Here is a 12,228-nt window from a genome sequence, read left to right on the forward strand (position 1 = left end):
GAACCTTGCGGTGTTAGTCGTGAGAAAGAGCTTCGTGTCGGGACTAAGTCTTAGTCCTTGGGCACCGGGTGTCTTCCCGGGGTCCGGGTTGGTCGCGGAGCTCTGGTAAAGGCCTTCCCTGACCTTCCCAGAGGTCCTCTTTCGGTTCCGCACTGGATTGCGGCGGCTCGCGCTCTGGACTTTCCTAAGTCCTACTTGCCGGACACCAGCTGTCCTCCTGGGGTCCGGATCGGTCGCGGAGTCGCGGGAAAGGTTTTTCCACACCTTCCCAGATGTCCTTTCTCAATCCCGCACTGGATTGGTGCGCTGCGGCGGCCAGCACTCTGGACTTTCCTAAGTCCCACTTGCCGGGCACCAGCTGTCCTCCTGGGGTCCGGATCGGCCGCTGAGTTGCGGGAAAGGTCTTTCCACACCTTCCCAGATGTCCTTTCTCATCCCGCACTGGATTGGTGCGCTGCGGCGGCCAGCACTCTGGACTTTCCTAAGTCCCACTTGCCAGGCACCAGCTGTCCTCCTGGGGTCCGGATCGGCCGCTGAGTTGCGGGAAAGGTCTTTCCACACCTTCCCAGATGTCCTTTGTCGATCCCGCACTGGATTAGTGCGCTGCGGCGGCCAGCACTCTGGACTTTCCTAAGTCCCGCTTGCCGGGCACCTGCTGTCCTCCTGGGGTCCGGATCGGCCGCGGAGTTGCGGGAAGGTTTTCCACACCTTCCCAGATGTCCTTTCTCGATCCCGCACTGGATTAGTGCGCTGCGCCGGCCAGCACTCTGGACTTTCCTAAGTCCCACTTGCCGGCACCAGCTGTCCTCCTGGGGTCCGGATCGGCCGCGGAGTTGCGGGAAAGGTTTTTCCACACCTTCCCAGATGTCCTTTCTCGATCCCGCACTGGATTAGTGCGCTCTGCCGGCCAGCACTCTGGACTTTCCTAAGTCCCACTTGCCGGCACCAGCTGTCCTCCTGGGGTCCGGATCGGCCGCGGAGTTGCGGGAAAGGTTTTTCCACACCTTCCCAGATGTCCTCTTGCGCCTTGATGTCCCACTGGTGGTCTACCAATGGGGAGTCAGGTTTCGACCAAACCTGATGTGTCGCCGTTGGTCGAAACTGGTAGCCCATCGTCTAAACAGGTTAAATGTCGTTCAACACTTGCGCCAAACGAGTGTAGAGCAGTGAAGTTCACTGTGTTGAAGGCTAATCGTCTTTGGCCTCAACACAACTCCCGGTCGCTGAAGAAATCGGAGTTCACTTAGTACAAGGCGTACTGTGACGTTGCTAGCTGCTCGCTGCTTCCTTCTCACCTCTCTCGACCGCTCGACTTGGCTCTCCGAACTCGACTGCCTCCTGCTAGCCTTTCTCGAGCCTCCCTCAGTGACCGAGAGGGAGGGGAGAGAGGATGCGCAGTACCGCTGAGCGGTAGGCCAGTGGCTGGCTTGAACGTTGACCCCTCAGATTCTATGAAAGATAGCCGAGCGTCAAATGAATGAGCCCTAAATTCAATTCCTTTCTCTAGTTACGATATACCTCGTGACAATGGAGCTAGTGAATGATGAGAAGCGTTTGAGATTGCTTGACCAGTGTACAAAGATCGTATCATATTTGGCGAGAATATTTGTGCTGTTATGATGCATAAAGAGAAATAAACCAATCTATATAGGGTTATCAGTGCTTGACATCAGCAAAACCCTCATGTACGAATTCCATTATGACATCATGAAGCCCATCTACAAGGACCGTCTTCAACTCTTATATCAAGATACTGATAGCTTGTTCTACCTTGTCAAGACAGAGGACATGTACAAAGATATCATCAACAATCAGCAGCTTAAAGATACCTTTGACACTGCAGACCACCCATGCTACTTAGATGCAAACAAAATGGTGCTTGGCAAGTTTAAAGACGAATATGCTGGCCGAGCGCCACTTGAGTATGTAGGCCTATGATCAAAGCTATATGCCTGTAGGTGTTACAATAGTGATCCTAATCAGTTGACAAGTGGATTGATAAAAAAAGCTAAAGGAGTACGGAGACCAATACTTGGGCGAGAACTCTCAAAAATGCATCCAGATGCTGAACGTTACATAGTCTTTCAAGACTATCTAGATTGTCTATATGGTGATGAGGATATCTATAGAGAACAAGTGATGTTTGGCACTAGGAAACATCAAATCATGACTCAAGTCATGAGAAAGAAGGCACTGAGCAAAGCTGATGAGAAGAGGCATATTCTAGATGATGGAATTACAACTCTTGCACATGGACATATACCCAGGTGTTGCTCCTGGATGACTTCGCTCAGTCGTAATGTGGGCGGGGAAAGGAGGCAAGTCGAAGTTCTTCTTCCTTCTTCTTTGATCCTCAGCTGGCGTGAACAGCACCTCCTGGTGCTTCTGACGGCGTGAAGGTCGCTCTCTTCTCTGATGACACCACTTTGATGTAATTTTGTATCGGCCTTACGGCCTCGGTTCCGCTCCAGTGGAGTAGGAAAAGGAAGGACAGAAAGGATAGGGACGGCAGACAACGGTCCGCTGTGCCCTGGGGAGAAGGAAGAATAGGGACGGCAGACAACGGTCCGCTGTGCCCTGGGGAGAAGGAAGAATAGGGACGGCAGACAACGGTCCGCTGTGCCCTGAGGGGATGGAAAGAATAGGGACGGCAGACAACGGTCCGCTGTGCCCTGGGGAGAAGGAAGAATAGGGATGGCAGACAATGGTCCGCTGTGCCCTGGGGAAATGGGAGGACAGGGACGGCAGACAACGGTCCGCTGTGCCCTAGGGAGATGGGAGGACAGGGACGGCAGACAACGGTCCGCTGTGCCCTGGGGGAATGGGAGGTCAGGGACGGCAGACAACGGTCCGCTGTGCCCTAGGGTGATTGGAGGTCAGGGACGCAGACAACGGTCCGCTGTGCCCTGGGGAAATGGGAGGACAGGGACGGCAGACAACGGTCCGCTGTGCCCTAGGGTGATGGGAGGTCAGGGACGGCAGACAACGGTCCGCTGTGCCCTGGGGAAATGGGAGGACAGGGACGGCAGACAACGGTCCGCTGTGCCCTAGGTAGATGGGAGGACAGGGACGGCAGACAACGGTCCGCTGTGCCCTAGGTAGATGGGAGGACAGGGACGGCAGACAACGGTCCGCTGTGCCCTAGGTAGATGGGAGGACAGGGACGGCAGACAACGGTCCGCTGTGCCCTAGGTAGATGGGAGGACAGGGACGGCAGACAACGGTCCGCTGTGCCCTAGGGAGATGGAAGGTAAGGGACGTACGGCAGCCAACGGGCCGCTGTACCAGGGCAGGAGGTCGGGGACGTACGGCAGCCAACGGGCCGCTGTACCAGGAGCAGGAGGTTTGTGAGCGGAATGCTGTGGTCTGGGGCTCGTCCGGTCTTTAAATACTCCCCCAAAGTGGAGGGGATGGAGTTGTGCCGCCGCCAGAGGCGGTGGAAATCGTCTTGATGCGCGGAAGATGATGCGCCATCGGTACCTTCCTTATCTCCACGGTCGGCTAGCCTTGCTGATAGCCGAGCGTCTTTCAATAATATTATTATTATTTTCTCGTCACAATTTTACTTTGTGACACCCCACTCCTACTTGGGGGTGGGGGGGTTGTGTTTGGAGCCCTCTATGGCACCACCTTAAAAGGCGTGAGCCATCTAGGCATCACCTTAAGAGGTGTACACCTCCCAGGCATCACCTTTAGAGGTGTATGCCACTCACTATGATACACCAGGTACATATTTACATCGTCCATCTGGAAATTGGACTTTCATGCGTGGCTTGCCAGCCCATTTACGCTTACCAGGTGTTGAGACTCGGTGACACAACACTGGATCCTTATTCCTTGAGAGTCCTGGTCTGGGATCCTGGGACTGTGAGACTACTTCCGTGATGGTCAAAGACTGTGTTGGCTCTTCTACAACCATATCAATGGGGGGTGGTACTAACTTTTCCACATCACTCTCGGAGCTACCACTTGTATTGGTTGCTGGGGCATGAATCATGGCCTGCCGTTCATACTCAGTCATCTCATCCCTGTGATCCATCACAATGTTGCCCCAGGATTCTTGCCTTGGAATATATGACATCTCTGCCTTTCTATCAATCAAGGCATTGGGTTCGACTCTATTCAAACCAAACTGCATGAATATCCTTTTGTCGCGATCCTTGTTGTCCTGAGATTCGGATTGTACAGCTGATATTGTTGGGACTGCTGTTGTCTTAGTCCCCAATAAGAGAGATCGAGACATTATTAGCGGACTTGTAGGATTCAGTTGGGGAGGATCCCACTCTACCTCTCTCGTGAATGTGTGAATATTCACCCTGTTTCCACGCATAAATTCCATGCCTAATAGCAACTCTTGTCCAAGTCCATCCAGTATAGACGCCACTAGTGGAACTGTGATTTGTCCTATAGTGACATTAGTTGTCAGCTTCCCATTTAATGGGGTAGATCGTCCATCAGCTAATATGGCGTGGTGATGAGTTGGTACCTTCCTTATCATCCCTATTTCTTGAAGGACTTTATACACCTCATTACTCATATAATTAGCTTCGGCACCGGTATCCAGCAATGCCTGACACTTCTTACCACCGATTGTCACGGTAATAAATATTCTGTTGTCCCTTGATGACTCTTCAATTACAGGAATCCTCTGTGCCATTTGCATAACTGCTGTCTTGTTCAGAGTTTTATTCTCCTTTTGAATATCACAGACACATTTCAGTGCTCTCTTTCCGCACCTTTCACATGGTGGGATTTCGGGACAGCATGATCTCCAGTGCCCCGGTTTCTTGTATTGCCAACACACGGGTTCAGACTCGCTAAGAGAGGGTCTGTTACTTCTAGTGGTTATCACTGTCCCGACCTTCAGTCCTGTAATCTTTTTTGTGTCCTCAGTCTTGTGAACTCTCGAGTTCTGTCTATTCTGTTTCTCCTCTGCTTTGATTTGTTCATACTCTTTCGCGAATTTTTCTAACTCGTCGATACTATGAACATCCGATTGCTGAATATACAATTTGTACCGTGGTAGGAGATTCTTATACACTCTCTGTAATTTATTTTTGTCTGTGAAACCTCCTCGACGCCTCATGAGTGTCAGTACATCTTCGAGAAATTCGTCAAACAATTCACCTTCCCTTTGCTTCCTTGCCTGAATTAGATTCTCGAGGTCCTCCTCATAGGTAAGTGGGTAGTAGCGTGATCTGAAATCTGTCACAAAATTGTCCCATGATTTCCACTTGTCACGACGATTACGCATCCATAAAGTAGCTTTACCAACTAGTAATTCAGGAAGGGCAACTAGTAGTTGGTTGCCAGTAAGCCCATAGGCTTGTTGTAGCTCGTCTAGCCTTTCTAAGAAGCTGGGAGCATCTGATTGGCCGTTGAATGACAGTCTCCAGCTTCTTACTTTGTCACATACCGCCCCTGGGTCCATGAGGGGGTTTGTGTGAATGTTGGTTCCAACTTCAGCATGAGTACCTTTTGCGGGTCCAGATTCCTCACTGCTTCTGCTCACTATTCCAGGTCTTGGGCTGGGATAACGTACAGCCATCTTCTTATGTTGTTCTACTAACAACCTTCTCAACTCAGCAAGTGTTCCAGATGACACTATGCCCCAATCTTGTAGAAGATTGAATGCTTCATCCTTTTTCAATCTATAGATCCAGGAAACTCTGGGGTCGGCTATCACCTCGGGGTTTATGTCCTCGACCGACTGATCCTCTGTCAGCTCCTGGTGTTGAGCATCTGAATCAGACTCTCCCTGTTCACTCATGATTCTTACTTCGTTGCCTCATGCCCCAAGTGCGGGCGCCAATCTATCACGTACACCCTGAGTAGCTTCAGAGGTGGGTGATTGATACCCAGGTGTTGCTCCTGGATGACTTCGCTCAGTTGTAATGTGGGCGGGGAAAGGAGGCAAGTCGAAGTTCTTCTTCCTTCTTCTTTGATCCTCAGCTGGCGTGAACAGCACCTCCTGGTGCTTCTGACGGCGTGAAGGTCGCTCTCTTCTCTGATGACACCACTTTGATGTAATTTTGTATCAGCCTTACGGCCTCGGTAGATGGGAGGACAGGGACGGCAGACAACGGTCCGCTGTGCCCTAGGGAGATGGAAGGTAAGGGACGTACGGCAGCCAATGGGCCGCTGTACCAGGGCAGGAGGTCGGGGACGTACGGCAGCCAACGGGCCGCTGTACCAGGAGCAGGAAGGTTTGTGAGCGGAATGCTGTGGTCTGGGGCTCGTCCGGTCTTTAAATACTCCCCCAAAGTGGAGGGGATGGAGTTGTGCCGCCGCCAGAGGCGGTGGAAATCGTCTTGATGCGCGGAAGATGATGCGCCATCGGTACCTTCCTTATCTCCGCGGTCGGCTAGCCTTGCTGATAGCCGAGCGTCTTTCAATAATATTATTTATTATTTTCTTGTCACAATTTTACTTTGTGACATACAAGATCCCCACTCCAGCACACAGGGATGAGGAGAAGGATGAGGAGGCAGAGGAGGAGGAGGAGGAGGAGGAGGAGGAGGAGGAGGAGGAGGAGGAGGAGGAGGAGGATTATGATGTGGAGGAAGAGATGATTGACTCTCAAGAAATTCCCAAGGTTCAGGCAGCTAGCAGTACTACAACAGCTAAACGGCTGCATTCCTCATCACATGATGAGCTCATTGATAAAGTCAATGAGTCAGGAAGCAGTACTATCCCTGCTAAACGGTCATGTCCCTTATCAAATGATGAGCTTGCTGACATGATCAACGACTATAAAATAGATGGTGATGCATCCCAGTAATGCATTCTGAAAAAATTGATTGGAGACTGAGTGGGAGGATGATATCATTTCTAGGAATAGATGATGATGTCATTTCATGTGTTAGGATAGTATAAAAGGAGGAAGCAATGCACATTCTCATCACTCTGCATTCAACATGCATGCTAGCAACATTCAAGTCGTGCTCTGCCTCATGCTGGCTCTTGGAGCCTATTCACTGGATCCAAAGTATAGGAGTGAAGACTTTCTAGCACCAAGGAGAATGGACTGGATACATACAACATTTTCCACATCAGGCAATGTCTGATGTCATCCAGCAAGTTCAAAACCACAACCTTGCAACAATGTACAATGATGTCAGCAACTGGTACTTAAAAATCGCAGGAGAGCATGAAGTGGGGAAGGAACTGTGTCACAAAATCCACTGCGCATATGATCTGCGCAACTGTCTCCACCCATCATTCACATCGCTGGATTTCCTTGAAGCAGTTATTACAAAGTCAGTCGAGGTGTGCTCATCCTACTGTCAACATGGGCTGTCAACAACATCTACATCCAGTACTTTAATCAGCAATGGCGCCAGCAGACCCTGAATGACCATGTCCTTGCGGTGATTGCATTTTTGTCATGAGTGCAAGGTGGAGTGTTGAGCCACTATTCAACATTGGAGAAGGATATCATGATCCTTTTGGAACTTTCGAGAATTTTGCTGATGTGATTTCTTCCACATTCCCAACAGCTACACTTCATCCTTGTCACAATAGACAGATGATGATTCTGAACTTTCCTTATAGCTGTGCATTTTGTGAAATGTGTACTAATCTAGGACCATTATATGACTATGTGCTGTTAAACCTTGATGATTGAGATGTTATTTATATATATGTCTGATAATATTCTCTGTTTCCAATGTGCACTAGAGTATGACTACAATATGATCATATCAAATCAACTGTCTCTTATTGCTCAAACCTCTGAATCATGTAGAAGTAAGAGTACAAGGCATGATACATCTCACATCCTGCACTATCAAAAATTGGCATCAACTCCTATAGTAAATTTCTCTTGGAAACATGTATGGATAGTCATATAGTGCAGGGTGTGAGAAGCACCTTGAGACTAGTGCTTGGTTTAAGTTGTTTCTTATATATACTGTAAAAGTATAAGGTGTGAGATGAAGCTGGTTGCATAACGTCTTGAAGTAGCAGAAAAAATGATTTTTTTTTTTTGCCTGGAAGAGCTTCATCTCACACCCTACACTATCAAAGTGTAGAGGTTATGAAAAGAAAAAGTTGAATAGATAGAATAATTATTTTTTATTATATTGATTAAAATAGAATTATGATTATATAAAATATAAACAAAAATATATATATATGAATATAAAAAATAAGTGATTAAAATAGAATTATGTTTATATAATATATATGAATATATAGGCAATATATAATATGAAATAGGCAATATATAAATATGAATATATGGGCAATGAGGATGTCCATCTATTCTTCAGGCTCTCGCTCCTCCCGCAACCAGCGAAGAATCTTCATTGCAAATGCCCTGTTTACTCTTAACCTGTGCTGCCTTGCGGCCTGCATGAGGTGTAGAGCCAATTCTCGAGAGAGCAATGGGTGATTTTGCAATCTCTCTTGGAATCTTCCGTCCCAGCCATTAAGATTACCCTCCAGCCTATCTAAGACAGGTGTGAGGCGTGGGGCTAAAAACTCTCGCCTTCCTGCAATATGCAGAAATGCGACTATAAATTGAAAATCCCCCAATGCCTCCCTCTCTAGAGAATTTCCTGCCGGGTAATCATTTAACCTATTGGCTAACCAACCCATCCTATCCACGACAGAGACGTCAGCAGCCCTAATTACTCTCTCAATAATCTCTCTCACCCCCATGACGTTCCGCGGCAGCGCATGGTAGAGGTCATCCTCAACGCTTGCGACCAGTTGTTGGCGCCGTGCTGCACGAAGGGCAATTGCTGGTCGACCTCGACCAGCACCCCTGCCCTGAGGTGGACCCTCTATGGGAGGTCCAGCAGCCATGGCATTATACATCTCAAATTCACCATCATCATCAGCAGCATCAGCAGCATGTGGAGATGGTGGAGGCGGCTGCTGATTAGCAGGTGGTGATGGTGGAGGTGGTGATGGCTGAGGCGACGGTTCAGGTGATGGTGGAGGGGATGGTTGAGCAGCAGGCTGCGGTTGTTCATTGAAGAAGTTGTCCAAAAAGTCTTGGACTACCTCGACATCCACCACTTCCTGGGGGATTGGTGATGGTGGAGGTGGTGATGGCGGAGGGGATGGTTGAGCAGCAGGCTGCGGTTGATCATTGAAGAAGTTGTCCAAAAAGTTTTGGAAATCGGCAGCTACATCAACATCTGCCACTTCCTGGGGAATCTGAAACAATAAGAAAAAAAAACGGATAGTGTTGAGGGGTTCAAGATTAAACTCAGAGACTGGATAGTTGTGAGACCGTTCTATACATTGAATGAGTTTTTTATAACAGTATTGACTATATATATGTTTTTGAGTACCTACTGCAGGGTATTATCAGATTAACTTGTGTGTAATTGTTATTGGTCCAATTGAACACTTGATTATATGTTTTACACCTATATGTTGACTCATCCTCTGTCCACTGCTATGTGGATGTTTCAGGACATGGTAAAACTAACTTACTTACTAACTAACTAACTAACTGACACCCACCTGGATCGCAGGCTGCTCCTGGTTGAGTACAGGTACCTCCCAATCATCAATGATGATCGGCTCCGCAGGAGGTAACTCTTCCAACTGCAGCGGATGCACCCGCATTATAGGTGGGGCGTGCAGGCACTGCTCTCTCTCCAGATGTTGAAGGCATCGATGTCTCAGCAAGGATCGCTGGTTCGCAATCCAAGCCTCTTCGTTGAAGCTATCTTCTGAAGAGGATGAACTGCCATATTCATCAGCCATGGTTCGCGCGAATAGATACAGGCACAGAACAGAAAAACACGTACACACAGTCTCTGGCGGAGCTTCAGAGCAGAATGAAATAAAATGCAAAAAGTTGGCTAAAAGTTGGAGTCCCCACTCTAAAAAAGCCTGTTTGTGTGGGATACATCCTTTGGATAAGCAATCTTTTCCTCAAATTAATCAAACAGCAACCTTATATAGTCATCTTTTCCTGCTCGTTATCAAAACAACTAATAAATAAAACGACAACAGCAACAGGAAAAAGTTGCAATCTCCATACTCTTCCTTTTGCCCACAATAATAGTTGTAATCTTTATCCTTTTCCTTTTACCAGCAGGAAAAAGTTGATATATCCATCCTCTTCCTTTCATCTACAATAAATGTTGTAATCTTTATCAGTTTCCTTTTACCAGCAGGAAAAAGTTGATATCTCCATCCTCTTCCTTTTGTCTATGATAAAAGTTGTAATCTTTAGTCTTTTCCTTTTACCGGATATGGAGAATGTTTGGATTAGCATAATAGACTATTTAAAGTTGATGACATAGATTTTATCAGTCAGTATGGATAAGACTGTGATAGCGAGAGAGCTGCACAAGCAGGCTTGTAGGAGGTTTCCTACATGAATGGTTACTGTGAAAGGTCTTGATGATCTTTATCAGGCTGATCTTGTAGAGATGCTACCATATGCAAGACAGAACAAAGGCTATAGATATATTATTACAATAATCAATTGTCTTAGTAAGTTTGCTTTTGCTATACCAATAAAAAATAAGTCGGCTGATGAAGTGGTTAAGGCAATGCAGCCTATATATTTGAACAGAATCCCATGAAGAATTTGCAAACTGATGATGGAAAGGAATGGTTTAATAGCAAGTTTCAACAACTTGTGCAAAAGTATGGCATCAATCATTATTCAACTTTTTCTGATAAGAAAGCATCTATAGTTGAATGTTTCAATAGATCGCTCAAACATCTTATGTGGACAAAGTTCACTGAACAAGGAACCTATTTGTGGACAGGCATCCTAACCTCACTCTTGAAAGAGTACAATGAACAGGTCCATCGAACAACAGGTATGTGGCCAGTTGACATTAAGAGCAAGAAGCATGAGAGGCTGTTGCTTTCCAGGCTCAGCAAACAAAGGCAAGAATATAAGGAAAAGTTGGTCAGCAAACCTCAAAACAAGTTTTATCCAGGTCCCAGTCAGAGTATTGAGCCTGGTGATAAAGTGAGAACCAGCAAGTATAAAAAGACGTTTGACAAGGGATATCTAGCCAATTGGACTAATGAACTGTTCACAGTAAGACGTGTGCGACCTACAGTGCCTGTAACCTACGAATTGGAGGACTATAGAGGTGAACCCATTGAAGGAGGATTCTATTCTGAAGAAATTGTAAAGACAAAAGTGCCCAGTGTTTTCGAAATTGAAAAAGTGTTGAGGAAAAGAGGAAATAAACTGTTGGTATGCTGGAAAGGATATAGCTCCAGTCACAACTCATGGATTGATAAGAACGATCTTGTGTAAGATGAGACAGGTTGTGCAACAGAAAAACCAGTTTAGAGTTATCGATTTTGACAAAGTGATTAGGGGGTGTGGCTTGGTGGAAATGGATACAAAGAAAAAGCGTCATGGATCATTGTTCCCCAATCATATGAGATGTATTATATGTGGACCTTCTGGTTGCGGCAAAACCAACCTACTATTCAACATGCTTTTCGATGAGAAAGGAATTCACTTTTCAAACATCTACCTTTTTTCAAAGACTACATTCCAGTCCAAGTATGAGCTGCTCCGTACAATCATGCAAGGACTTGCAGGAAATGGAATAAAGTATGTCGAGTGTGATACAAGTAAAGAAATACCCAACCCGCATGAGCTGCCACCAAACTCAATAATTATTTTTGACGATGTGATTTGTGAGCAGCAGGATGCCATCAGGAAGTACTTTAGTGCAGGCCAACACAGTGACGTTGATGTGTTTTATCTAGCACAGACCTATAGCTGCATTCCAAAACAGCTGATTCATGACAATGCAAACTTTCTAGTCATGTTTCAGCAGGATGAGCTAAACATGAAACACTTGTACCGAAATCATGTTGGTGCTGACATGACCTTTGATCAGTTCAAGGATATGTGTAACAAGGTTTTGTCAGTGGGGGGTACACACTCATTCCTAGTGATTGATCGGACATTGGACAGAAATGGAGGGCACTACAGGAATGGACTTGATACGTATTTAGTTGATGCATAGTGTTAGTTGAGCTTCAGTATGTGTTAGTACACTGAACAAGATGGACGTCTCCAGCAATAGACACCATCAAAAGACTGTGGAAGAGATTGCACCAACCATCAAGGCAATTGCAAAGTTGCGACGTAACATCAAAAGGAAACACAAGGAACTGACTCTTGGAAAACAACCGTACCAAGATTGAGTACGTCTACTACAATGATCCCACGAACTTGTGTAAGAGCACAAAAAGAGCTTCTAAAGTGACTACTAT

The 12,228-nt window shown here is 46.7% G+C and overlaps 2 protein-coding genes across 2 annotated transcripts; one reads left to right on the forward strand and one right to left on the reverse strand.

Annotated features, from left to right (window-relative positions):
* Nucleotides 1-3,712: 3,712 nt before the first annotated feature.
* LOC120355661 (translation initiation factor IF-2-like) lies at nt 3,713-9,726 on the reverse strand. Its single transcript, XM_039444275.1, has 3 exons — nt 9,481-9,726; nt 8,659-9,168; nt 3,713-4,168 (listed from the first exon to the last, which is right to left on the reverse strand). Exons 1-3 carry the CDS (start codon nt 9,724-9,726, stop codon nt 3,713-3,715), a joined length of 1,212 nt encoding a protein of 403 aa, XP_039300209.1.
* A 1,075-nt stretch (nt 9,727-10,801) lies between these two features.
* On the forward strand, nt 10,802-11,251 carry LOC120355662. Its single transcript, XM_039444276.1, has one exon. It carries the CDS (start codon nt 10,802-10,804, stop codon nt 11,249-11,251), a length of 450 nt encoding a protein of 149 aa, XP_039300210.1.
* Nucleotides 11,252-12,228: the final 977 nt, after the last annotated feature.

Source organism: Nilaparvata lugens, unplaced genomic scaffold (genome assembly GCF_014356525.2).
Source record: "Nilaparvata lugens isolate BPH unplaced genomic scaffold, ASM1435652v1 scaffold4050, whole genome shotgun sequence".
Lineage (NCBI taxonomy): Eukaryota > Metazoa > Arthropoda > Insecta > Hemiptera > Delphacidae > Nilaparvata > Nilaparvata lugens.

Coding starts and splice junctions, on each gene's coding strand:
- LOC120355661 (XM_039444275.1), bottom strand. CDS start 9,726: ATGGCTGATGAATATGGCAGTTCATCCTCTTCAGAAGATAGCTTCAAC. Junction 9,169..9,480: donor AGGAGCAGCCTGCGATCCAG/GTGGGTGTCAGT, acceptor TTATTGTTTCAG/ATTCCCCAGGAAGTGGCAGA. Junction 4,169..8,658: donor TGCCGCGGAACGTCATGGGG/GTGAGAGAGATT, acceptor TCCGAATCTCAG/GACAACAAGGATCGCGACAA.
- LOC120355662 (XM_039444276.1), top strand. CDS start 10,802: ATGTGGCCAGTTGACATTAAGAGCAAGAAGCATGAGAGGCTGTTGCTT.